The following is a 26,868-nucleotide window of genomic DNA, read 5'->3' as shown; positions in this document are numbered from 1 at the left end:
ATTATTAGAAGCGCTTAAGACAGTTTCACAACCATACCGTTGATTCTGCTGACCAAGGCAAGAAGCACAACCAGCGTTTACTGCTCAGAACAAATATTTTCAATACAAGAAGTAAATCAGAACAAAGTACTTTCTCTCATATTATGGAAAAATTCTAGTATGTTACCAATAAAATAACCTTGGTTATGCTTTAGTACCCAAATAAAAGTCATTATATGAAAAAAGTTTACCGGTTTGACTAGTGTATATGGTAAATGTTTTTGCCAAAATCTTTCCTTGTTTTACTTCAGCATCTTCATCATCATCTTCCGATGAGGAACTAAACTGGTCTTCAACCAGCTTTTTTGCTGCAGCCTGGTTAGCTTTCTTAATTTCATCAAACTTCCTCTGTGAAGATAGTTCTATTTAAAAGAATAGATTAACGATGATTAATATTATGGCAGTTAATCACAACATCATGTTTGGCTCTAGATGCTTTCAACCATTCTTTTCTTTAAAGAGTTTCCTTATTTTAGGTTTTTAAGGGCACTTATTTTGTTACACTTCCAGTACCACACAAGAATATATCAACTGCATTTTCTTCCTCACTGGGCATGATCCATAAAGCTCACAACAGCTGTTATCATCGGTCAATTACTTCTGACATCCAACCAGAAGTACTAAGTCCATTTATAAAGCTGCTTTACTAAAAGCATACTTTAAAAACATTAGTAGCACAACAATAACAAACAAAAAATGCAAACGCAACTGTTATGGCATAAGGCAAAAATAAACAAATAAAATCAGGCAGTTCTTCACAGTAGTAACTGTTACCATTTGCTACAGCTACCTCTCCCGGCATCTGGTATTTTTTTTTAAATTAAGACTTCTGTTGTCCTCCCTCCCAACAAGTCTTTACTGCAGTAGCGGGTTCATCCCATTTCTTCATCTGGCAACATCAGAAGTTACAGGGGGCACTCACTCACCGCCGGCCCCCTCGCCGCCGCTCGCCGCAGCCGGAGCGCAGGCACCGCCGCGGCCCTTGGGGGCCGGGGCCCTCGCAGCCGCCCCGGCGCGGCCGGAGAGCCCGTCCCCGGGCCTGGCGCGGCCCCGGCCGCGGCCGCCCTGCCGCCAGGCCGCCTCCATCGCTCTCCCCCCCGCCGGCCGGGGCAGCGCGGGGCTCCCTCACGGCCGCCTCCCGGCCCGCCGCTGCCTCCTGCCTCGCCGGCCGGAAGCGCCGGTGGAGGCTGAGGCTGGGAGGCCGGGCTGCTCCCGCCTACAACTCCCAGCGCTCCCCGCGCCGCAGCGAGGCGGGAGGGGTCGGGACGGGACGGAGGACTACAGCACCCAGCGTGCACTGCGGCGCGGCCCCGCTCGGGCGGCTGAGGCGGCGGGCGCCATGCTGCTGCCTCCTGGCTGGAGGCGTGTGGTGCTTCCAGGGGGAAGGGGTGTGAAAACCAGGACGTTAGGGCAAACGCTCCTGAGGAGCTGAAGTGTGGAAGGGTGGCCTGCCCTAGCCAAGCCTGCTCCTTGTGAAGGTCCACAGGGAGCCTGCCCGACACTGTTGATAACCAGAAAGCTGCTCCCTAGTGCCCCACTTTCTTAGCTCTTTAATGGTTGAATTTCTTCTTGCCTGTCACTCTGGCCACAGAAACAATGGCTTCGGATCTTCTGGCAGCCTTCTCTGTAGTGTGACGCTGTGATGCACATTTCATACACTCTTTTTCAAAATACATCAGCTTCACAAATCAGCTTTTAAGCATATGTTGAAACTTAAGTTAATACCCAGAAGGTTTTACTGCACAGAAATAACTATTGAATAAACTGTATGCATCCAAAAACATTCTGGCAGATATGTGCAAATTGAAATAAAATTTTAATTTGATTGACAATTCCCTGTAGCACTTATTTTGTCTTACTCTGCCAGGAGGAAACTCTACCTTTATTTATTTATTGTTTCAGCAAATACATATTCTTACAAGTTAAACAATACAGGATTTCAGATAATAAAGAGCCTGAAAATACAAAGTAAAGTGCTGCAGGTCAGGTCAATCCTGTTTTTCTGTTTTATTTCAAATTTGTTTTAAATAAAAGAATTTTTATTCTCAAGAAAGTGGCAGTTAGTGACTACAACTCATGTCACAGACTGAAGGATAAATAGAAGAAAAAATGTGAACAGATCTCTGTATTTATTCATTAAAACTCAGTATATTATAACAGAATTAACTCAGTAACATTTCTCTAATACAAAATCCTAAAAGGTGAAAAGTGCTTCTTAAATGCCTAGGAAAATATGACACAGCCCTACAAGATGCTGCTGCCATACAGATTGCAAGTTATATTAAAGACCTGAATTGTAAGAATGCTGATTGCAAAGTCCAGTGTACAAAATGCAGTAAATGCCAGAATAATTCTTGCTCTTTTACGTACTGATAGTTTTAATTAAATGCATACCCATTTGCTTCACCAGCACATTGAGCCATGGGCCATTCAAAGTGAATGAACAGCCATCCCATATGTACATTTATCCTTGTTGTTCCTTATATTCTATGCATTAATTACTTCATAATATTTAATCTGTGAAATCCATTATATAACTCTCTCTTTGAGAAACTCATCAACGTTAAAAAAAATAAATCAGAAATGAATGCACTTTGCAAAAGACACATTTTCCACACTTTTACAAAAGATCCAGTTCATAGTATCTCCATCTTGCTAGAGCCAAAGATGGAAATATAGAGGTATTATCAAGTACCTGTAATTTTTACATACGTATTTTTTAAGACTGGGAATCCAATTGCCATCCAATTGGCCAAGATATTCTAAATGCTCTAAATACAGAATTATGTATTCTCTCTGTGCACTCCCTTTCTTCACTCCCTGTCATCAAACTTATCCAGCATTAAATGGCTATGATCAAAATCTACTGAAAATACCTAGCCAAGTCTGAGATGACAACTAATATAACCAATTTTGCAAATGAAAAGAGACATAAATTAGGAAAAGAAAGAAAAAAAAAAAGAAAAAAAAAGAAAATGCCTTTTAAACCAGTTGAAAACTTACCTGACTTGTGAAACAATAGATTTTACTATCTCTAGTAGTGATTAAGAACAGAAGAAAGAAAAACATTGTAAATGAAATACAAACACCCTATTTAGTCCCTGTATTCTTCCCCTAACAGTAGCTACAAAAGATGCTGTAGGGAGAGTTTAACCTCTTTCTGTCATCTCTTCCCTTGCACTCTGCCAGCATCCACAACTGTTACATTAGTCAAAAATTTTTAAGCACAGATCTTAAAGAAATGGTAGTTCATGTTCAGCAGCCATGTGATTACATGGAGCAAAACAGCCTTCAATATTACATATTTGTTATTATTGTGGAAAAGAACCACCAGATATCCTGCCATCCTTTTGTCTCATATTGATACATAAAAATGATCAAATGTCCTTCCCTCCGTGCTCCAGCCTTTGCCTGTGATATCCTGAAAAAAGCACCATTCTAAAACTGCCCACTAACATCTCAAGAAATCAGCTGATGTGGACCCAGTGAAGTCATAATATTTTCCAGCCTTCAGTACTTGCATCTGCCTTGTAGATATACCTAATTTTTTATGTATTCTCCTGTATTTAATTAATCTTATGTTAATCAATAGGTATTTAAATGTTTGTTTATACACAAATGTATTATCATGATTCGTGCCTATATTTACTTCAAATAATTAATACAATTGTTACCAAACTTTTCCTTCCTTCCTTGCATAAATGGACATGAAGAAAATATTTTTAAATGGTCAGCAAAACCTTCCCTATTCATGCACAGATAGAATGCATTTGCTGTACAATGGTATTGTGTAAAGAGGAAGGTGTTATGTTCCATCCCCATTCTTGTTTCTTCTTTTTCTTTCCTAAACCTGACACATATGTGTTGCTTGTAGGGAATTAGTGACATTACTTCAACAAATCATTTTTCATAAGCGATAGTCAGGTCCTACAAGATTAGAAATGAATGTATTCAGCCCCATTCAAGATTGAACCTAAGTCTTACAGGCAACCTCTAGGTTTTTATTCTGCTTTTGACGCTGCAGGTTTATCTGCAGATGGATCTAGTTCTTCCAAGTCTGCAAATTCTTGCTCTATAACTGGCTTCAATATTTTCTCAATTTGTGTAAGTCTTTTCTTCAGTTTCTGTTGTGCAGCATCATACTCAGCCAACAATCTGGCAAACTTTGTTTGTAATCTGTCCATTGATCCTTCCATGTAAGCAACCTTCTCTTCCAGATCTTTAGGATCGCTTCCTAAATTTGCAAGTTCAATGTCCAGCAACCCATCTTTCATTAGGATTTGCTTGCCTTTTTCTTCTAGCATTGCCTTTGCATCTGGATACTCTGTTAAAGCCTCCATGAGATCATCTTTAGACAAACAGAACAAATCTGAGTATCCAATACTTCTAATATTGGCTGTTCTTCGATTGCCAGCTTTGCTACCTTTGATATTAAGAATGCTGATTTCTCCAAAATAGCTGCCATCACTTAGGACCACAAATTGTGTAATTCCATCATCAGCGACTACTGCAAGTTTGCCTTCTTTGATAATGTACATTTCTCGTCCGATATCTCCTTTTCTGCAAATATAATCCCCAGGACTGTATACTTGTGGCTGGAGTTTCAAAACTAGTTCAACCAGCAGACCAGCTTCACAGTCTGCAAAAATCCGAACCTTTTTTAGTGTTTCAAGGTGAACGTTGATTGCAATCTCTGCTCTTAGTTTGTCTGGCAGGTACTTCAAGACTTCCCTTTCATCCACAGCCTTTTTGTTTGTCCACAGATAGTCAAACCACTTTATAACCCTTTTTTCCATGTCTTTACTTACGTTCCGAAAGTGCATATACTGCTTGATAGCATCAATCTTTGCTTGAAACTCTGCCCTGGCAGCATTCATGTTGGAGATCATAGAACCGACGTTACCAACAATGGTAGCAAAAATCAATACTCCAACCAAGAAGTCAACAACCACGAAGAAATACTCAGAATCCCTTACAGGAGGGGGCGTTTCACCAATAGTAGTCAGGGTCAGTGTTGACCAGTAGAGACTATAGACGTACTTTCTAACCAGACGGGCAAATTCAGGATGGGAAGTGTTGGGGTAGACCCACGTGTCAGCCCCAAATCCAATAGCCTTTGAGATCGAGTAGTACACACAGGCATTCCAGTGAATAATAATCACGATGTACATGACAAGGTTAGAGATCCTGAAGATATTTGGGTAGTTTGTCCTTGTTTCTGTTCTCTGGAAGAATTCAAACATCCGAGCTACTCTGAGTAGTCGATTTATTCTTAGTTCTGGGTAATTCAGTCCTACCTTAAAGTATAAGAGGTCAGTTGGTATGATTGACAGAAAATCTAATTTGAATTGTAAGGAACTCTTATATTTCTCTCTAAGCTTTTGTTCTTCTTTCACCAGAAGACCTTGCTCCAGGTAACCTAAAATCAAATTGTAAGTATTAAAAAATGTTTCAATTTCAACCATATTGTGTTTAATGTCAATCCAAATCTACTTTGAACAATATATTTGGTGCAAGTTCCAGATAGTACATAGGTTTTCATATTTTTTCAAGCAATTTCATACATCCAAGTATTCAACTTAGTGCCATGTGGTTCAACTCTAGCTAAACTATACAGCTTTGAAAATTTTACATTTCTAACTCTGACTCTTTTCCCTCCACTGTTCCACTATCTGATGAACAACTAGAAATAAAATAAATAAAATAAAATAAAATAAAATAAAATAAAATATGCTACAGAAAGGGTGGTTAATGAAGGGAAAGAGTTTGAGCATGGGACTTTCAATACCATATTGAAGGCATCTAGTTCTAGATGTAGGATAAGATTTTAAAAGAAATAGTTGCAGCTGAAGTTACTTGGATGTCTTACTTGTTCAATGGTCTTGAAAATCAAGCAAACATCTGAGGCTTCTTAGATACAGAATCCAGATTTAGGTACTAATTTTTCCGAACTCCTGACCCTGACCTGGGCTCATTGTGTGTTCATTTTGTCTTGTTCATGCAGTTCCAGGCAGAACAGCTTGTATATAGCTTACCACATGCCTAGCTTACCTTGCAATCTTTATGTAACCCTGGAATAATACACTCAGGATTTTCTCTTGTTTTTACAGGTCACTGTAGTCTCTCTGTGTCTATAACCTCAGAGATTTATTTTGATGTTTTTTTTTCAAAATTGCACATAATTGAGAGTATCCAGCTAAGAAGTATTATTCTTCTGAATTTTTTTAACCACCTGATAAAAATATATGAATAGGAATAATTAGTCAATAAGTATACTTACCTGTTCTTGTCCGTACAAACATGTCAGCAATATAGATGATGTCAGAAATGTAATCAACAATAAACCATACCACTAAGTAGTCATTCTGAAGCTCATCAAAACAGGCTCTGAATAGGAAAGGAAAAAGTAAGGTACCATGAAAAGAAAATGAAATACTTGCATGAAATCATTGGTGAATGAAGTAGATTTTCTATCAGGTATATTACATTTTGTCAGAAGTTTTATTAAAAGAGAACCTCACCTAGCAATAATCATCGTCCAGTTGTACATGACGGGCATTGTGATGCAAAACAACCAGTTGTAATACATATTTCCTGCTGGATCAATAACGAAAATATCTTTCTTCTTCCTGAGTGATAGGCAAGAAGAAAAGAGATTTAAGTAGAGTCTTAAAATACACATAACAAATTTTGAGGAACAAAGCATTCCAGAAATTGTTATTGAAAAAAAAAAAAAAAAAAAGCTTCCTTGCTTGAATGCAAGCTGATTGTTGGATGTGACACATGACATTGAGTTGCAAAGTGTAGAATCTAGATTTTGCTAAGAAAACTCAACTTAGCAGTCCCACTTTACTTTATAGGGGCACATGTGGTCTCAACCTTCTTTAATTAATTTGTTTCCTACCAAATTAACTGTCTTGTCTGATAACTGATTTGATTGTCTTTCAAAAAATAAAACGGTTATGCAAATATGAATGCTTAAATAAGTGACACAAACCATGCCTTCCTCTATGCGTAATGTCTGTCTGAGCAAGACCTAGCATAGTTTATCAGTATAGTTTACATACAGAAACCAAAGAACATGAAATCAAACAACACAAGTTACTACTTCACTATTTTAAGTTTCTCTTCATTGGACAGATAATTATGAATCTTCTAAGCATAACACAAAAGGTAAAGCAAGAGCTTTTAGATCACAGAAGAGTTTATTTGCTTGTAGGTGCCCTTATGTGCAGAAGAGCTTCTGTTAGTGGCTCATTTTTTGCTGCAGAGTAGTATCCAAAATATATTGGATAATCAGAATCCACAGGAGATTTTTCTTATTTTTTTAGATCAATTCCATGCATGCATACATGTTCTTATTCTATTTTCTACATATAAAGATAAATCAGAACAACTCCACTCCAGGGAGAACAACAGCAGTCAGTAACTGATTCACTAGAGAATAAGCATCTTGTCTACATGATGTCCATGAATGGATTCAGTTTTACATCAAAAGTAATTTTATTACACTAAAGTAGCAGGACATAAATGAAAAATACTTACTCTTCATTCTTTTCCTTCTTCTTGGACTTATCTTTATTTTTGTTTTTTTCCTTCTTTTCCTTGTTCTTCTGTGTTTCGCCATCCTTTTTATTTTCTGACTTGCTACGAAATAGATTTACATTTTCAGTTGTTACAGGCTAAGTTACAGCATATTTGGAAAAAAATTAAATGCCTTAGAAGTAGTATTAATAGTAGCAGTAGTTGTCTTACCTCTTCTTTTCTTTTTTCTTTTTCTTCTCTCTATGGAAAAGGAAAATACAGTAGGCTCATGGGATGCAGTTATTTTTTCCACATTTATTTATTAGAATCATCTGAGTTCAGTAAGGATAACACATTATACTTTGCTGTTTGGCTTGAAAAACTGTTTTGCTTATTCACACAGAACTACTTTTCATTTCAATTAATAGATACACTAGCAATAGCTTTGGTGTTGGGAATGATCATCATATCTGATGTATGTAAAGTACAAATGTACGTGCAATCTCCTTTGGGTTACCTGCATGACATAACCACTTATAAGTAAATGATTTGATGCAGATCATTCCTTTACATTGCTGCTTAAGCAACTAGCATTGCAGTACTCTAATTTTATGAAATTGCAAAGGTACTTACTCATCCTTATTACTATTGTTGTTGATGTTGTAGTGTGCAAATGCACCAGGTAGATGTCGCTGCCTAAGAAACAGCAAAACAACACAGTTATACGATACCTGCTAAAATACAAAAAAAATATTTCTTCTAAATTGTCACAGACTGTTTCTCACCATTTTAATCAGGGGCTGTTATCTACATAAATGGAAAGGACAAGGATTAAAATACCTTAAATATTTACAATAAACAATATATCGCAATCTTATAAAATTAATTTATTAACAGAGTGTGAAGAAAATTAGATGAAGGCAAGTTAACTGTGCTTAGTTAATCCCATGCAAATTATTAAAGAAAAGAAAAAAATACAAAGAGATGCATAATAAAATAGAATAGAATAAAACAAATCCAACATACCTGTTTTCCCCTTTGTCCATCAGTCCAGGGTCCTCACTGGTGTCTTGCACTACCACACTGGGAATAACTGTATGGGAGTGATGGGTCTCAATCACTCCTACCTTCATGGTCAAATCTGTCTAAGCTTGGGTAAGAGAGCAAAACTAATTTCAGAAACAATCACGACATTTCACAACTAGCAGAACACATCTTTTTCCCACTAAAGATAAGTCCTTTACTTCCTTGCTTCCCCCAAAACCAACAACAATATTCCCATGACATTCCCACCGGACAAGAAAGGGCACTGTGGGTGCTGCAGTGCGCTGAGTGACCAGGTAACTGCTAATGAAGAAAACACTCAACACATCTTCTTCTTAGAGAACGCGTTAATTTAGGTCTTTCTCCTGATCACATATACTGGGAAAAAAAAATAGGAAATTGTGTTCAAAGCCTCTGTCACTGTTTCATTTGAACTAAAGGCTCAAAAGTTGCTTCATGGGGATGGACAAATAGATTCATGCACAAGTGACATCCTGAAAACCAGGCATGAGGAACTTTGGTTGGATGTCCAAAGAAATTTCAGTACGTCCGAGAGAGTTATGCTTTGATGAGAGAGAGCAGCAGTAACCACCGTAACCAGGAAGTTAGAGGCTCCTTTCATATAGAGAAGATAGGATACAAACACCTTAAATAGAAATTCTAGGGCCTGTTCATGTCTTTGTTCATCTCAATATTAAAAAAAAAAATTAAAAAAAATAAATTGAAAATGTCGTAGTGCACATAACTAAGACAGTACATTCTTCAGTGCACAAACTTTTCAGCAGCGGAGTAATTAATTTCTGCTCTGCCTTTCCACCACTATTCTTACAATTTTGTCAGTTACATCTCAGTATCAATGAGACTGCCAACTGTTTGGGTATCAATTGTGGGATACAAGTGATCTGTTTTTGACAAGGCCTTTTAGCTAGAATTTAAAAATAGATGCTATCCACAATATCCTTGTCTATATGAAATTAGAGTATAGAGTATCTCTTCCACTGGTGTATGAAGTCAAGTGCCATAGCATGAATCAGTCTTAAAGAAAGCACTTCTGTCTGTAGTCAAGCACAATGCAAAGGAGAAGTAGGATGATACAGCTGCAACATTACTGACAGATTTACCTGCCTTTCTTTATTAGTCAATGAAACTAGAAAATATTCCTATAAAAGAAATAGGAGAGGAAACCCATGCTTCCAGCAGTCATAAGACATGAATGGTACATGGTACAAACAACAGTACAGCAACATTCATTATTCTACAAAACAGAAAGATGCACATTGAAGGTTAAGTTGTGTTCTTTCAAGAATAGTCCTAAATGTCATCCAGCATTGTTGTTCAGTCTTTAAGTGCTTAATAGCAAGAATCACATCTAAGATGTCACATGAAAAGACATAGCAAATGTTAGGTTAGATTCACCATTGCGCTAAAAGCTGTAATAGGGTTTTTCTCCAAGGATAAATTGTATTTGAATGTGTGGAGACCGAAAGTACACCGCGTTGAATTAAGCAGCTTTATATCTGCTTACAGGTGCTCTGAAAGCTCTGCTAAAGCTGGCACACAAAGTCCCACCCTGATTTGACCTATATCCTCCACAGGGCCACAGCGGAGACCACAGAGCTCACACATAATGGTGTAAAATAAAGCTATGCCCAACCACTTCCAGTCACTCAGCACCAAACAAATAAAAAAATACTCATCTCAAGACAAATCATGACTCCATCAGCAAACTCTAAATCAGTCCACATTAGCACTCCCAGTACCAGCTTTTCTACATAGAAACTTGTTTTTTATGTTTATCTTTGCAAAAGAGGGAAAAAAAAAAAAAAAAAGGACTTCATGTTATCTAGACATACTGACTTGTCTACAAGTTAGAAGTTAAAGACAAAAAGAAGTGTGGTAAAATAGGACGTGTGGTAAAATAGGACGTAGAAAAATCCACACCCATCCAGAGTACTTAGCCTGGAGTTTGGGCAGAAATCTGTACCCTGTACATTCCCCTGTTCTTCAGATAAATAGTAATTTCTGTGCATTTTTGCAAATAAAAAGATTCCTCTGGCTCCATTAGTATCTAACTGAAACAAAAGCACCGTGGGGTGCTTTGTATTCTGCCAAAGCACAGGACTTGCTGGGAAAGTGGAGCTGCCATTTGGGGCAGGACAGGAGATTTCATCTTACCAAGGCACTGGAAGCACTAAGAGGGTATTAAGTATGCTGCCCCAGGTTGTCTCTCTTGTCATTCAGTCAGGATATATAGCACAAAAATATCTTCAAATTTCATTAGCACCAAAGCATATTGCTTGGTGTTTTGAGATTCTTGAGTCTAAGACACAGAAATGATGATGCAGCATGTGGCCAATGCAAATTGTACGGACACAATAATTACTCCCGTCCTGGGGACCGCAGTCACCTCATTACAGCATTTGTGTGACAAAACCCTGGCACTATGAACAGCAGAAATTTTCCTTTTAAACTCACTGGGCCCAGAATTTCCCTTAAAGCATTTCTGATCTGATTGCATCATGAGATTTTTCAAACAAATTATGTCAGACTATTTTTACTAAGTTGTATCACCACCATGTTTCCTCTTCTGTTGAAACACATTTTTTCTTAAACTGATATGTTGTCACAACTGGTCACACCGATTTTATGCCAGTAGTCTAATGCTCAATGTCACATTATGGTATTTAGGTATTAAGTTTGAAAGGTAATACAAATAAATGCACGGTTTGCAAGTATTTTAGATTTTTATTGAATTGTGTTTACTGTATCATCACCAATAGTTTTCTTTTACTATATTGGATTTTGAAATGTGACTACTACAGCAAACAACTAAGTTTTCAAACCTTATCACCTAAAAATTGACTATATTAATTACCGTGCATCAAAATCTTCAGGGCTGCAAGAAAATGAAGTCAGTATTATCCTTCTACAGGACTGTAGTGAATGGAAGATTAGCTTCCATCTCTTCTGCTTTTTTATTTTGCCAATTGCTTACTTTCTTATTGGCCCACTATATTCACTTCTCTACTGATTATTTTCAGAGGAAAAAAAAATGTTTGCAGTAAGGATAACCCAGAACAGAATTTACCATAACGGAAGATCTACTTTCTTCATTAGAAAATACAGCAAAAAATCATCAGTAACTTTGAAATATGCTGTCTATTTTAGCAAAATATCTCTTTTCTAACATGCAAAAAGAGTCCTTAGCAGTTCTGCAGTAAGAGGTTTCATCGGTATGCATGCTTACCTTGCTAATGTAGTCTGCTGCTTCTGATAGCAATTCCAGTCCTTTAAATGAGCCACGCTTCCTTACTACATAAGTGGAGCCACCGTGGACACCTAAATATCATCAGCATTTCATACATAAATCCCTTATTGATCAATTTCTCAAACAGCCAGTCCCATGTGCAGTTCTCTGAATTATTCCCAGGGAAGGACATGGATATTAGAGGAGGATTTCCTTGACCTAGTGATGGATTTTGAGATTTAGAGAGAGATGAAAGTGACAGTGGCAGTCACTATTATCCCTCACCTGAGCAGAAGCTTACTAGCCCTTTCAACACGCACAAGAGCTCTGTCTTGAAACTAAAAAAAAATACTGTAAATGACTATATATTTAGTATCCCCTGATGTCCCATTTTCTTAATATTGCAGATACTTTATTACTGTAATAACAAGTCTTCACTGGACTAGAGAAAGCACCATAAATATAAATTTCCTGTTTATTTTTATGAATTTTCCATATAATAAGATAATAAATATAATAATTAATAATAATAAACAATAAAAGAATATATAAAAATGAAAAAAGAATAATTAAAAATAATTTTTAACTATTGAAAGTTCTTCATTAATCTAACAAAACTTTTATATTCCTATTTAATTCTTAAAAACATAAAAACAAAACAAAAAAACACCACTAATTGTGCATATATACTTAGTGGAAAATGCCATGATGAGATCAAAAATGTCCTTGCAGTCCTCCTGTATTAGAAAGGTGCAGGAGTTCAGCTGCAGTGGCTACACAACCATGAAAGCCCACAGTATACTAGGAGCATCCTAGTGTACTTCGAAAGAGAAGATGTTGAGGTACTTGCATACCTCAGCTTTCTTGTTTCACTGCTGATTTCCATAGGAATGAGTAAAATTAAACTGGGGGGAGATGGAAAGCCTTACTCAGCACAAAATCCATGGGAGAAAATCTTTTATGCCGCAAAAGGAGTGAATGTTCAAATTTGAAATGGGATCTTTATCTCAAGTTGCAACTGAGACATAGAGAGTCCATTTTCTTTAAGAAATAGAATACATATTTGAAACATAAAGTTTTAAAGTGTTTTTGTTTATTTGTTTGTTTGTTTGTTTTTAAGTTTTAAATAAAACACTACTAAACAACAAGGAAATATATAACATTATACCCGCTAGAACCCAGATATGGAAATCTACACTAAGGTATCCAACTTAGCAAATGGAATAAGGTGCAAATAATCTTATAAGTCCTAGCCACTGTTTCACAGTTGTCTTTGAAGGGCTGAAATCCAATTCCTATCCTAAATCATAGACACTAAAGGAATCTCTGGAGGTCTGGCATGAATCAGGATCGGTTCTGCCTGTCATTCTCACAGGCTTCTGCCTGGTGTGCAGTCTGAAAGATCTCAGCATTTGATGCTGAGCAGCTGTTTTGTGAATATGTGGTGGCACTGAGTGCCTGGGACATATGCCTTGACTGTGCATCTCACAAGCATCAAATTAATTGTGCCCTCACTGTAGAAAAGATCAACACAACGCTCAACACAACGGTCTCAATTCTGCCCTCCTTTAAAAGTCATTTAGACATTTGTCATTGACTTTAGTGATAGCTAGATTAGTTCAGCGTCAATAGTTCTTCACAGAGATATTTTTCCTATCATTCCGTTTTTCGGCGAAGTGCCCTTGACTGATGGGAGGATGACCACACTATTGGATTATCGTTTTAGTAGGCCAACTTTAATCTATTTTTGTATCTTGCTTTGTCAGTGTATCTGTAATTCTTCTCAGTCCTATTAAAGCTATCTCTACTTTCAAACGCCCATAACCAAAACACTCGATACATCATACATATGTATTTACTTATAAACAAGTAGGTTTTAATGGAACAGCATTGCCTTTCAGCTTACTGTGTTGTAGCTATGTGAACAGACGGGTGGTTGGATTGTGACCACAGTTTTGGCAGGCTTAATTTCTGCAAATACCATTCTGTCTTTTCTAGTGCTGATGCTATTTCAGCACTTAATGTATGCAATGTCGGGAGTGCTGTAGCTGAGAAAGCTCCGAGGCTTCTGGCTTATTTAATACTGCTTTGCATAGACCTGTGATATGGGGAATTCAGTGTCATGAAGCACAGCCAGCCCCAACGAGACTTGGTGACTGAAAAACCACCAGTGCAATCAATTTCTCCACCAGTAGGTGGTACTGTATTTTTACTTTAGCGTTAAATGGGTGCTGGATGGCGAACGAAGAACTAAGTACTTTAAGATGTGTCGGTGTGTTAGATGCATATGTAGAGATGAGGTTGGAACCTGCAAGCACTGGACAAACTTCCAGCTTTCTGTGCATGTGAGGGCTAAGAGGTACGCAGTAGAGCACCACAAAGAATGCTAAAAGCCTATGTCAAAGCTTTTTACCAGTATCCTCCAGATCCAGATCCTAGCTTTTGCATGACTACTCTGAGGATGGATTAGGGCTTCTGAAATATCCAAGGGCACGGCAAGCGATGAGGCTGGCCATGCCCAGCAGAGCTATTGGTGTGCCCTGAGCAGAATCTGTGATGAGGGTCTTCTTGTGCCACCCCGGCTGGGGTAGCATAAAATGTCTCTTCTCCAGACCTGGAACCTGCAAGGAAGAGAGGGGCTGTCCCTCTGGAAAAACAAACAAAAAAGCAAACAACCTAGAATTTCATTTAACAATATCATCGGAGAATAGGCGATGGTGACACTACAGGAGTGCCAGTAGCTCTGAATAGTCAGTCAAGATTTCTGTTTAGCAGAATTTTATTTCAAGCTAAAATAACACTGGAAATCTGGGCTGATTACATGGAATAATGATGCTACAACATGGACAGTGGTGATTCCATTGAGATTAATTCACTTTATTTCAAATAAAATCATCAGTATATGATATTGTCACTGATAAAAGTGGTAGGAAATGCACGGTAGTTAAAATAGGTTTCATATATATAGCCTCAATTGTCCTTCATTCATTGTAGTATAATAGATCAGAAGACAATATCTGTGTATTTTTCAGACAACTTGTATAGGAGTGATCATTACACAGCAACTACAGCATTTTAATCGTATCGAACTGCCATCTAGAGGCAGCGTTTCTTGTACCAGTTGAAGTTAGGTCCTTTACCTGTTGTTCCTATGGGTCCATACTTAATCACCAGTATTTGGGGCAGGCGGGGTTCCCATGGTCATTCCTCCATGGCCACATGCCAGGACAGGTAACAAGGCTCTCTGCAGCTGCTGTATGTAGTGGAGCTCATGTTTGGACCCTGATGGGCAGCAGCTACTGCACACAGAGGACAGAAATGCAGAACAAGGAAGCTGAGCAATAATGACAGGACTTCAAAATGCCATAGGCAGCTTTCCTAATAAATACATACGCAAATAAAAAGGAAAAAGGAAAAGAAAAAAAAAAGCACATAGAACTTGCTTCACAACTGCACCTTTAATAGCTACACAAACTTTGTTTAGTTAAACCGTTCAGGGTGAGCACAGCAATAAGGTTTTATTATTAAGGCACAAAAATGAGGTTTCCAATGTCAATTTTATTTATAAATGTGAAATTATAAGATTGGTTTAGGGGGTTCCATTTTTATTGAAAACCAACAATTAAGATCAGTGCTTGCTTAACAGCCAGTTTCATTGCATTGTTCACTCATTGCATAAGTTACAGAATTTTAGTACAACTTTACTTTTGCATTTTACATAAATTTCATGGAAAACAGTATAAAACCCCAGCAAGGTACAGCAGGTTTTCATAACATTACCCTTACAGTTCTTTTGGAAAAATGCAACCTGACATAGAATTTGACTGCTTTGACTGTTAATACATACATATCTATTATTTCATACACCCAAAGGACTGATCTTTGCTTAGCAATAGCTGGCAGAGCTCCACTGACAAAAGAGGAGCTGCACTGATTTATTTGAATTAGCTGAAGAGGCAGGCATTGCTCTAAATCAGTCACATGTGCCATTTCAAAGGATAAACTAGCATCTTTTTCCTCTTCATGTCACATGTTAAGATTGTATATCATGACTTTATTTTCTCACCTTTACATGTCATCCAAAGCAAAGATCAGTCCTTTTGGTGTATGAAATAATAGATACTCAACTACTTTCAAAGAACTTTGAGACAATGCCAGGAAGAAAGAAAGTACATAAAATTAATTTATCAACAGTAATATATTTGTCTCAAAGTTCTTTGAAAGTAGTTGAGTATGCAAAATACTATAAATCATCAATGAAAAATACACACATGAACCAACTCGCTTCTGTAATTACATCATAGATTGCAAGTCCATTGTCTTTGATTGTTAGCTAATTTTTTTACTTTTTTTCTCAGAAAAAGTTTCAGTGTCTTCACTATTTATTGCAGAATTAAAAACATGAAGCATGAGCTATATAAAGAAGTATATATATATACTTCATATATTTCAAAGTATATATATATGTCAAGTAACAAGTGTATCTCAAATATTTCACTCCTTAATTAAAAATACTTTGATGTCCATCATCTGCTGAAATAGTTGGCCAATAGAGAAGCAAATTTGCAGAAGTGTTAACTGCATAGTTTCTCAGCATTCATGTTCTGGGTACCACAAGGAACACCCCAGCCAGCAGGTGAGCAAGAGCTGCACCAGGGGAAGGGGTGGTCTGTGGCAGCTCGCCCATCTGCTGCCACACCAGGCCCGTGCAGATGCCACCACCACCCATCTTCCCTGCAGATCTGCCAACGGAGTTGCTTGTAAGATCAACACTTAGCATGTTTCAGTCAAATTGCAGGAAGCTGGGGGAAATGGTATATTTTGACAGAAACAGAGGTGTGAACCCACGGAGTTGACACATCTGAGAGGGCACAAAGCAAAAATAGGAGCTGGGAGCAGACTAGTGACCATTCACGCACGTGGTTTTATCCTCTGGGTGTGCTTATGGCGTATGAGAAGATACAAGCCTGCTCTCAATTTTTCAGATTATGCTTTAAGATTTCAATATAGCTGTTTCAACGAATATCTAAAATTATTGTTCCTTTGCAGTAGTAATCTGTGTTTTAGAAACCTTAAAGCTGAGAAGTCGAAATCTCTTGATAAGGCAGCCCACACACGGTTCAGGCCACCTTCCACAGAGGTTCCTATAGTAGTAGTGACATCATGAAGTGGATCTGTAATGAAATGCACCTGAAGAAATGCAATGCTCGTTTTCTTCTAACATATACAGCGCTGTTTATATTTAAAAATAAATACAGAATCAAAAATCGGACTAAGATCTCTCAGTCTAACCCCCACAGCCAAGGCAGGGAAATCTGAGTTGCTTTGCTGACACTGCAGCCGTGTTTCACCAGCCTGCTCCAGAGCCCATAAACTTCGCAGTATCAACAACCGCTGTCGTAGGCGTTGTGCTCCGAAGCCAGGCTGAGGGCAGCATGTCCCCGCACTGCTCTGGATACGTGTGCCTAATTCACAGCTGTTTGGCTCCACTTTGGGGATCTCTCTGCCTCCTGAAGGTCCTCAGACCACCCCAGGTAAGTTTGCTGGGCAACCCTAGAAGAACTTCAGCCAGAAATCGCAATCGCCTAAAAGCGTTTCACTGGAAAAAAAAAAAAAAAAAAAAAAAAAAAAAGGGCTTCGACTTCTGCCTCGAAACTATTGATTGGGTAATGAAGATAATTGCTCCTTGGGACACCCCGAAGCCTGTTGGACCAGCGGGAGTCACCTCAGGGGAGGCGTCCCCGGGCTCTGCCCCACTTCTGCGCACCGGGAGCGAGGGGAGCCGACGGGGGCTGAGGGGACTCGAGAGGGCACGGCCGGCCCCGGGCCGCTCCGTGGGGCTGTGCCTCGGGGTGAACGGGGAGGAACGGCACACACTAAACGACACGGAGCACGCCCAGCTGCTGGGCCGGGCCGGGCGGGGCCGTCAGAGGGGCAGCGGGTGGGAGCGCTGCGATGACGGCTGCCTACGTAAAGGCTTCGCCCCGCCGTGACGTCACGCAGGTGCTCGGTGAGGGGTGTGACGTTGTGGGGGGGGGGGGTCTGGGGGGGGGCTCGTCCCTCGGCTGTGGGCAGCGTGAGCCGCCTGAAATAGCGATGCGGGGCGCGGAAGGCGCTCCCTTGGGGTTTCCTTGGTGTGTTGCTGTGAGTGGGGTGTCCCTGGGGCTGGTTGGGGAGGTGCGGTTTGGGTGGGGGGCGGCACACGGGTGGCCGGGGTGGTGTCTGGTGGTGCTCTCGGGTTCGGCTTCCCGGGAGAAAAATCCCTTGGGAGGGCAACGTGCGGCTGGCTCTAGCCCCCAGCGGGGTGCTGAAAGCCCTGGAGGGGCTCTGGGGATGGGTCCGTGGGGAGGGGAAACTGGCTTAGCTAATGACTTCCCTCCGTCATCATCAGGCTTTTTACAGTGGGTTGTAAAGTAGTAGTAATGCCCCAGCAGTCCCCTCCTCCTGGGAGCCATGGGGTGTTGTTAGTCTTTACACGCAGTGGAGCAAACGGCACGTTTTTCAAAAGTAGAAAATGTCAGTGAGATAAACAGAGGTCACCGCTGCTCAGAGGGACTCTTCTCAAGTGGTAGATGGGACGTAGTAAAGATCCAGTGCCTCTTTGTAAGTGTGAGAGCAAAGGTTGTGTTTCAGATCGGAGAGGAACATCCCGTGACAGTCACTTACTGGCTTATGGATGGCATGATTAAATTTTCATTATTGGGTGTCATAAAGTCTCCAGGGGAATGGAAAACTTACATTGAAAAATGAGTAATGTTGTATGGGAGGGACTAAGCCTGCTGTTCTTCTACAGCTGAACCCCAGTTCTCCATTCACCAAAAGAGTGAGAGGAGTGGTTATTTTCTTCACTGTAAAAACCCCGGTACAAACCCGCCTTTACAATCTCAGGTAGCTGGAAGACCATACTTAGATGAGTTTTTGGCTTGGTGCTTTCTTTTAATTAAAGGCAGGAGCTGTTGCTGCTTCACACACAAAGCCTGTAGTAGTAGCCCAGTAGTGTTACAACCTTTGCCAGGCCTGTTTAGCATCATTGTAAGAAGTTAAGCAATGCACGAAATGTTTTGTTCATTCTTTATTTTTTTATGCCACTTGGTTTACTTTATAGCTTTTCCTTTGATCAAGCTACCTCTAAGAAACATAACTAAAGCCATGTTACTTTGCTAAAATGCTGTCATATTTGTGAGAGCTCTCTTTTCTTGGCGGATTTCTTGGAGAATCCATAGAGAGTGTATGAGGGCAGCTAGCCGTATATCCACATTTTCTTGGATATGCAGTTTTTTTTGCCAGGTGCCAGCTGGGAATTTCAAAACCTCCCTGGGATTTCTGGACACCCAGCAGAAGAGGTGGCTCTGAGCACATTGCAGGACGCTTAGGAAATCTTCGGTGACCTGGTTGTGTGCAGTGGGCATGTGACATATCCAGGTCACGCTGGGTTTGCTCCGCATGCAATGCAGACAACACATCTGTGAACATCTGCCTGGAAAATCCTGTCTGGCAAAATAGCAACCCTATTCCATCGTTAGGTGTTTGTTTTCTGATATTGAAGAAATTCAAACTGGAGGTGAAAACTTTTGTTTCTATTGCCTAAATAGACCAGCTCACCCAGTCTGATAAAAGTTACGTGGTTAAAAATCATATGCTGCTACCATCCATTGTTCTGTGCCTTATATCAGATTTGCTTCATTCTTTTGTTATGTACGTTCAGCTACAAGTGACTGCCTCTTTTAAAGCATATTCAGTTCACTCTGTGACAAAACGAATACTTTTGCTCTTGAGGCTTCAAAATCCCACAGAAAATGGGGAAAAATCCATAAAAGGAGTGTTGAGAGCAGCAGTCATGGACATACCCATCTTGTGGGATTGTCTTTATGAAATCTGGCTTAGCAATACAAAACAACTCCTGTTAGACAGAAACTTTCTTGGCAAACAAGGAAATGGGATTGCAGAGCCTGAAAATCAAACGGTAGCTTACTGCAGTGTGTTTGTGGCACACTGTGGTGCTGGACAACCGAGAGCAGGCATTCTTCCTTCCTTCGTTGTTTCTGGTGGTATCTCCCAGGGTTAGTGTCAGCATTGTCAGCTGCAAATAAAAAGATGCTGGCAAACTTCATGCCATCTTTAATATTTCTGATACTTTAAATATTCCTTCCTAAACAGTATTAGATGACTTACCCATGGTTGCTTATTATTGACTGTGCAACGAAGTACTTCTGATACAGCATTAATATTTCCATAGCTTAAGTCTGAACAGACACAGCAGTGTATCCTTTTCTACCAACTCTCCAAATGTTTTTTCAACTTGGGGGAAAAAAAAGAAGGTGTATTACTGATGGTGCCACTCAGCAGCATGAATCCTTCGTGTGTCATTTAATTACAAGGGAGGCACAGAAAGCAAAATTGTTGCCTCCAATGCTTTATATGAATCACAATGGACTAAGCTTTTGTACTTCTGTATCAGCAGTTCTAGAATTTAACGTATCTTATCAATAAGACCTTTTTTTCCTAAAAGGAAGGCTATTTCAGCCTTATTGTATGATCCTTGCTGTTTGCGTGCTTCAATAGTGGAAAACTTAAACTTCTGCCTAAACTACTGTATGCCCTTTTGCAGCATTGCTGTCTGTCCAGCGCTTCCCCATGCAAAATAACTCCTCTTTCTGTTCTTAGAAATGCAGTACCTCATCTTCGTCTAAAAACAATAAACGTGCCTAGGCTAATTACAGCAGCATCATTCCCACAGGCTCACATTGGAGTGATGCTGGTCAGGCTTGGCTGACTGAGCTTGCAAAGCTTCAGGCTCAGCCCAGGAGCTGTCTGCTTGGTGGCTGTGCCTTGCAGGCTGCGCTCCTCCTCCAACTGTGGGTCAGTAAGGTTAGGTGAGAAGTTCTCCGAGCTGCAGCGAGGCCTCCACCGAAACATTTCACAACTGGTTAAAGAAGATCTGGTTCACACAGTAGTTGACAAACATTTTTAGTAAAACATACTAGTGGCCATATGCCACAAAGGTTTGCTTGCTCTGTAGATTTTTGTTTCCTTCTCTTGTTTATTTGTCGTTCACAAATCTCAATTACAAACTTAAAAGCAAAAGCCTGAAATAACAGGAGGCTTATTCTGGTAGACAAAGTCTGAAATCATGGATTTAGCTATAGGTTTGTATTTTGGGGATGTGGTCTCTGTGCAACACAGAACACTTCATTTATGAGGTTTCAGGTTAGCTTCTGAAATATTTCAAGTTGATTTTTCCCTTTCAGATAATACTTGATTGCTGCGTTCTTCGGTATTGCCGTAATTGCATAACGGAGGCAATGTAGTGCAAAAATACATATAAAATATGGTACGCACTGTGACTTGCAGGGTTGAGTGGTGATAGGGGCACCTGTCGGAACAGAACTGTGAGCATTGTGCAGATTTTGTGTTGGTGTTTCAGGAGTTATCTGCAGGGTCAGAAAAGAGGAGTACTTAGGGAAGATGCAGAAAGGAACAAGGTAGGGGCTCTCTTGGAGCTGTGCCTGGCTGGTAAATCACTTGTTCTGCTTTCTTTCCCCCTCCCAGGTGCTGTGCTCTCTGCCCTTGCCGTGACTCCTGCCCAGCATGGGGCCAGACCACCAAAGGGCTGAATCCTGCCCTTCTCCCCTCGCCTGTATGGACAGGACTTCCAACGACACGAACCTGAGCCTTTCCACGCCTGCCGGACTCAAGTACCGGCTCTACCTCGGCCTGGCTTTGGCAGTAGGTTCCAGCATCTTCATTGGCTCCAGTTTCATCCTGAAGAAGAAGGGCCTCTTGAAACTGGCTGCCAAAGGAGTCCCCAGAGCTGGTAAGCAGCACTCCTGTTGGACTTGGTTTAATAGTTTAATTACACCTAATTCTTGCACTGACGATTTTAGGAACCCTATGCTTGCAAGAGAGGAGGGTTAGTTGATATGCTGCGTGTGAATTACATCAACCCAGTTAGTTGTCTAAGGAAAGCAGGAATAAGCCAAGTTTCACTTAATTTCTAATCTGTTCAGAGGGTACAAACCAGTAAATTCAGCTTTATGACTTAGGATGCCTTTTTGCCCTTTCCAAAAGGGAAAAGCACAAAAGCCTCTCTTACGGCTCCACAAAGACGAGGTTCAATTCACAGCCTGCGCAATTAAAACTGCCAGTGTTTAACACTGCTGAACTTCAGCAGTGGTCACACATCCCCTCTTGGCTGCTGACAGAAATCCAGCATTATTTCTCTGCCTGTGTCTGCAGGGACTGAGTAGTCAGAAATCTTTGGGCTTTGGGGCTGGCAGTGGCTATTAAAGCCAGTAATCTGGTAATAATCTCCTCCCTGCCAGCAGTTAGATACCAAATGAAGTTCTCCCTTTGTCTTGCCCTTCATAAAGCCTTCCTCTATTTTTTTTCCTTCATATTTCTTCCCTCTTTGAGCTGGAAAGGCTTGAGATGGTCACTAGATTTAGTTCCTTTTTAAAAACAAAAAGTGCAATGAGCTTTAGAAAAAATTCTCACTACAAAAGGTTCTGCAGGTAGCTAATCTTCCGTTGATGGCAGCAGATGCAGAGTTTAAAAAAAATGTGGAGAGCTTTTAAAAACCCTCAGACTAATATGATAGTTCCGTTTGTATGGTATTTAAATGTACAGCATTCACAGTTTTTCTTTTGTTGCATTTATTGCAAAATCTACTATTCCAGAGAACTTGAGTATTTGAAAAAATTGTTACTGAATATACAATTTACTTGTATTTTGTGCAAGAAAAATATCATGCATGCAGTGACATTTTTCTTTTTAATTTCTCTGAATTTAACTTATAAGCAGAGTCAAAAATGTGGTTGTGTATGAGTATTTTGGATCTGACCTGGGAAGGCACCTTAGAGTGTTTCTTAAGCTCGTCGCTAATCTTCACAGACATTTTATGTTTTCTTGGAACCTTTCCCCCGTGTGTATCCAGTCAAATATTTCTCACAAGTACAAGTCATGAAGAAGTAGAGTGATTGATTAAAAAATGTCAGTCAACATCGAGCAAAATATTCTTCACATCACATCCAGATAGCTTGCTGTTTCAGTACTTTATATGACTTGATCCAAACATGAACCTGCAGGTTTTTTGTTGTTGTTGTAATAACCTGATTTCTTTCTTCTAAACTGAGATTTTTTTTCCCCTGCTTCCAGGACAGGGTGGACATTCTTATTTGAAGGAATGGCTTTGGTGGGCTGGGCTACTATCGAGTAAGTCACCTCTTTTCTTTCAACTGCAAATAAACGCTGCATAAAGGTGATTGTAAAGACATTTCTTTTAACTGAGGAGAGTGAAAAATTAGGGAATTAATTTCTTAAAAAGAATCAGCTTTATGACAGAAGCCATTCTAAAATCCCATCTCAAATAGTTCTTCTGCTCTTTTGGGGCTCTCTGCAGAATTAAAGCCTTTTCTTCTGTAACTGGTCAAAAGCAAGAGGTTTGAACCTATCCAGCTTTGTGGCGTTGTCACTGCTCCTTCCAGGAAGGAGCAGTCAGTGCAGAATTGTTCTGTAAACGCCTGCTTTTGGCTTTGTCATGCTTTTTGGATAGTCATACTGGAGCATACAGTGCTTAGAGGACACATATGTAACTTTCTTCAGTCCTCGTTTCCATTATGTCGAGAAGAGGTTATACAGATAACTTTGAAATCAGAATTCGCGTATTTTGTGTGGGGAAAAAAGATTTTGTTTTATATTAGCTGTCAGATCTATCATAAAAAGTACTTACTGTAGCATTCTTTTTGTTCCTTCTCCCCCATCTGATCCAAATGTTCTTTCTCCTACAGTGGGATTAGGAGAAGCTGCAAACTTTGCTGCCTATGCCTTTGCTCCTGCAACCTTAGTTACCCCTTTGGGTGCACTGAGTGTTCTCATAAGGTTAGTGCAAATTGGAAGCAAACCAATCGTTGACCATCTGATTAAAAAAAAAAAATAACATCTTTGGCTAAAAGGAGAGAACTTTAATAAGAAAACTGAAGGGTAAATACAGACACCCCCCCCCAAAAAAAGTACTTTTTGTTCCTTAATGGAAAGATCCCTTGCTTACTTAGAACTGAATTTCCTGCGTAGAGGGAATCAAGTGTTGCTTCAAAGACTAATACATGCTTTCCCAACAACCTTCCACATATTCTATAAGGTATTTCTTAACAGCATATACCTCGCATACTGCTGATGCACAGTGGCTGTAATTTAGGTCTTCCTAGAGAAATCAAGCTTTCATAAAAAGTCATATCCTGTTCTTCACATATGACAAAACTTTAAACGAAAATACAGCATTCCTTAAAATATTTTCAAAAACAACTTTTGTTACAGGAGAATAACTTCATATTAAGATACACTTAGTATACATTTTGAGTTTCCTTTTAGTGTTGTCTTGCTGAAGGCCTTCTGGAAAGAAAGCCAAGAGAACTTTAGCTTTTTTTAATATCCACTGTTAAAATTCATGGTTATTTTTTTAAGTATGAATGCCCTTCAAACGCTCATTATTTCCAATATATGAAGAAATAAATAATTTCCAAGTACTGAAGCAAATACATGAATACGACTATCACAGAAGCAGAAAATGCATGGATTAAACTTTCAACAAACCTTCTGGGAAACAACTTATTAGCAAAATTGAATTACAGTATTTTAAATCTAAAGCTCTTATTTTTAAGCTGGTGGAGCTGAACCTTCTATTTCTGCTTTGCCAAACAGTGCTATATTGTCATCCCACTTTTTAAATGAGAGGCTGAATATTCACGGCAAGCTGGGCTGTGTACTGAGCATTTTGGGGTCCACGGTCATGGTTATTCACGCCCCTGAGGAGGAGGAGGTCACCTCACTGGATGAGATGGAAATAAAGCTGCAAGATCCAGGTCTGTAGGCTTAACCTGCCATGTTTCATGGCAGGCATTTACACGGCAAACTGTGTGTTGGTGAGTGAGTGAATAAGGATCTCTGATGGGAAGGTCCTGGCTACAGAGCTGTACTGGGCTGACTGTACTAGGAGCCCAGAATCCCTTAACCTCAGTATGAGCACTGAGGGCTTCTGCACACACCATAACATATTTCCCAAGGATGCAGGTTTAAGAGCAATACATCTTACACAGCTTCTTGCAAACTATTTGGCTAAGAAATGATGTACTGCTTCTTCCTGCCTTCCAGCCCTTTGAGGAGTTCAAGGGCTCTAACTCAAGTTATTTCCACTTTAAATAGATCACAGCTTTTGGTTAGTTTCACCTTCAACCAGTTCCTAAGTTATTCCATTTGAATTGCTGTCCAATTCTAAGTCTTAATTACTGCTTGCTCTAAGTAAACACATGTTCATATTAATTCAAATGATGGTAGCCCTAGGGTATGTTTCAAGGAGAATGTGTTTGAGAAATGGAAGAATTTCACATGGAGAAGTGTAGCATAGGACAAAAATGAGCTAAATTCAAGATAGCTCATACATTCAAAAATTCAGCTAGGGTGATCTCTTGGAACCTTTTGTTACATATTTTTTTATTATAACCATGTGTGCATGCACCATTTCCTTAAAGACTCTGTACTTACTGTTTTAAGGAGATGAGAGACAGTCTTTAAGCTGTTGGGGGGGGGACACTCTCTTTTGTCTGGAGATTGGAGAGAGTGTCACAGTGTGTTTTTTTTTTTTATGATTTTCTGGTGAATCCATTTAAATAGTCTAGTAAACATAGTTGGCATAAATATTTTAAATACAAAGCATGTATTCTGGATTTATTTCAGTGAAATTCTTCAGTGGATGCAATTGCAATGAACTTGTGCTACAGTTCTTAAAGTGTTAGAGAAATTGAATAACTTTTAGCATGTACTTGAATACAGCCTGATATTTCATCTTTCTTCTTTCCTACAGTGTTTGTTGCATTTGCTGTTCTCCTGACAGCTGTTGCCCTCACACTGATTTTTATTGTGGCTCCAAGGAGAGGTCAGACAAATATACTGATCTATGTTTTAATTTGCTCATTCATTGGTGCCTTCTCTGTCTCATCTGTCAAAGGCCTGGGCATTGCCATTAAGGAAATGCTGGAACGGAAGCCGGTTTATCGACGTCCCTTGGTTTATATTTTGGTGGGAATCCTTGTGCTCTCAGTCAGCACTCAGATCAACTATCTCAACAAAGCATTGGACGTGTTTAATACGTCTCTAGTGACACCTATTTATTACGTGTGTTTCACCATGACGGTGGTGATGTGCTCCATCATCCTGTTCAAGGAGTGGAGCAGTATGGACCTGGATAATATCATCGGGACCCTTAGTGGATTCTGCACTATAATCATAGGCATTTTTCTACTACATGCTTTCAAAAGTACTGATATCACCTGGAGTCAGTTGATGTCCACCATTGCAAAAGAACCATCAATGCCACACCATGAATATGAAACCTCTCATACTTTACTGGAGAGCTTGGAAGACCCAGCTGTGGTTTTTGAGGAGGACAACATTTTATTTAGTCAATGAGTGATTGTTCCTCGTTCCAGTATCACAGATTGCAGACTCAGCCCACCTGTGTCTACCAGAACATTCATCTTTGCTGCAATCCTCTGGAAAAATGTCTGTAAAGGGAGTTAAATGTGGGGACACAATTGTCTGTGTGCGCCAGCTGTTGGTAGTGATGAATGAAAATGTTCAGTAATTAACATGACAGTCAGAAACACGGTGGTTATTAGGTGTCAAGCAATGAATAAGTTCATCCATTTTTATGTGGTATCTCCTGTTGGAGAATTTTAGTGAGAAGGCATGTAAACTGTGTTTACAAAATGCAACTTTACCATCTTGATTAAAGATAATACCCTTGCTAAAATAACAAGCACTCTTATTATGTTAGTAGCAGCTTTTGACCACCTATCAATGAATCTTGAATAGACAAAAAAAAAAAAAGGAAATGTGGTTCTTGGTAACCAGTCTCCCTCAGAGGCCATGTATAAAAAGCAAAAAGCAAAGTTTTAGCTTTTTTACCTTAGAACTCCTGAATAGATTCCTAATCCTGAATGTGCATGTACTTCTTATTTCAA

General features: G+C 39.6%; 3 protein-coding genes across 3 annotated transcripts in view; 1 reads left to right on the top strand and 2 right to left on the bottom strand.

The window, feature by feature from the left end:
* NFXL1 (nuclear transcription factor, X-box binding like 1) overlaps positions 1-1,272 on the bottom strand; it is a 43,317-nt gene extending 42,045 nt beyond the window's left edge. Inside the window, exons 1-2 of the mRNA XM_035552657.1 lie at positions 966-1,272; positions 231-401 (exon numbers count right to left, since the gene is read on the bottom strand). Of these exons, the coding sequence (XP_035408550.1) occupies positions 231-401; positions 966-1,125 (331 nt within the window). The 5' untranslated portion in view covers positions 1,126-1,272. The remainder of the gene's footprint in view (positions 1-230; positions 402-965) is intronic.
* Positions 1,273-4,040: 2,768 nt separating this feature from the next.
* CNGA1 (cyclic nucleotide gated channel subunit alpha 1) lies at positions 4,041-8,696 on the bottom strand. Its single transcript, XM_035552244.1, has 7 exons — positions 8,577-8,696; positions 8,197-8,255; positions 7,795-7,824; positions 7,585-7,686; positions 6,561-6,668; positions 6,320-6,426; positions 4,041-5,458 (listed from the first exon to the last, which is right to left on the bottom strand). The coding sequence occupies exons 1-7, from the start codon at positions 8,694-8,696 to the stop codon at positions 4,041-4,043; spliced, it is 1,944 nt and encodes a 647-aa protein (XP_035408137.1).
* Positions 8,697-21,442: 12,746 nt separating this feature from the next.
* Positions 21,443-26,639, top strand: NIPAL1 (NIPA like domain containing 1). The gene is made up of 5 exons (XM_035555021.2): positions 21,443-21,668; positions 23,009-23,065; positions 23,641-23,731; positions 24,551-24,711; positions 25,710-26,639. The coding sequence occupies exons 1-5, from the start codon at positions 21,443-21,445 to the stop codon at positions 26,312-26,314; spliced, it is 1,140 nt and encodes a 379-aa protein (XP_035410914.1). The 3' UTR covers positions 26,315-26,639.
* Positions 26,640-26,868: the final 229 nt, after the last annotated feature.

Source organism: Cygnus atratus, chromosome 4 (genome assembly GCF_013377495.2).
Source record: "Cygnus atratus isolate AKBS03 ecotype Queensland, Australia chromosome 4, CAtr_DNAZoo_HiC_assembly, whole genome shotgun sequence".
NCBI classification, from domain to species: domain Eukaryota; kingdom Metazoa; phylum Chordata; class Aves; order Anseriformes; family Anatidae; genus Cygnus; species Cygnus atratus.
Note: the sequence above shows the minus strand (reverse complement) of the source record. Positions and strands in the feature narration are given on the sequence as shown.

Excerpts from the sequence above, each read along its gene's own strand:
- CNGA1 (XM_035552244.1), bottom strand. The coding sequence starts at position 8,696 with ATGAAGGTAGGAGTGATTGAGACCCATCACTCCCATACAGTTATTCCC. Across the intron at positions 8,256-8,576 it reads AAAACAGGTATGTTGGATTT|CGACATCTACCTGGTGCATT; the intron begins GTTTTATTCTAT and ends TTTCTTAGGCAG. Across the intron at positions 7,687-7,794 it reads AAGAAAAAAGAAAAGAAGAG|CAAGTCAGAAAATAAAAAGG; the intron begins GTAAGACAACTA and ends TCTATTTCGTAG.
- NIPAL1 (XM_035555021.2), top strand. The coding sequence starts at position 21,443 with ATGGGGCCAGACCACCAAAGGGCTGAATCCTGCCCTTCTCCCCTCGCC. Across the intron at positions 23,066-23,640 it reads GTGGGCTGGGCTACTATCGA|TGGGATTAGGAGAAGCTGCA; the intron begins GTAAGTCACCTC and ends TTTCTCCTACAG. Across the intron at positions 23,732-24,550 it reads GCACTGAGTGTTCTCATAAG|TGCTATATTGTCATCCCACT; the intron begins GTTAGTGCAAAT and ends TTTGCCAAACAG.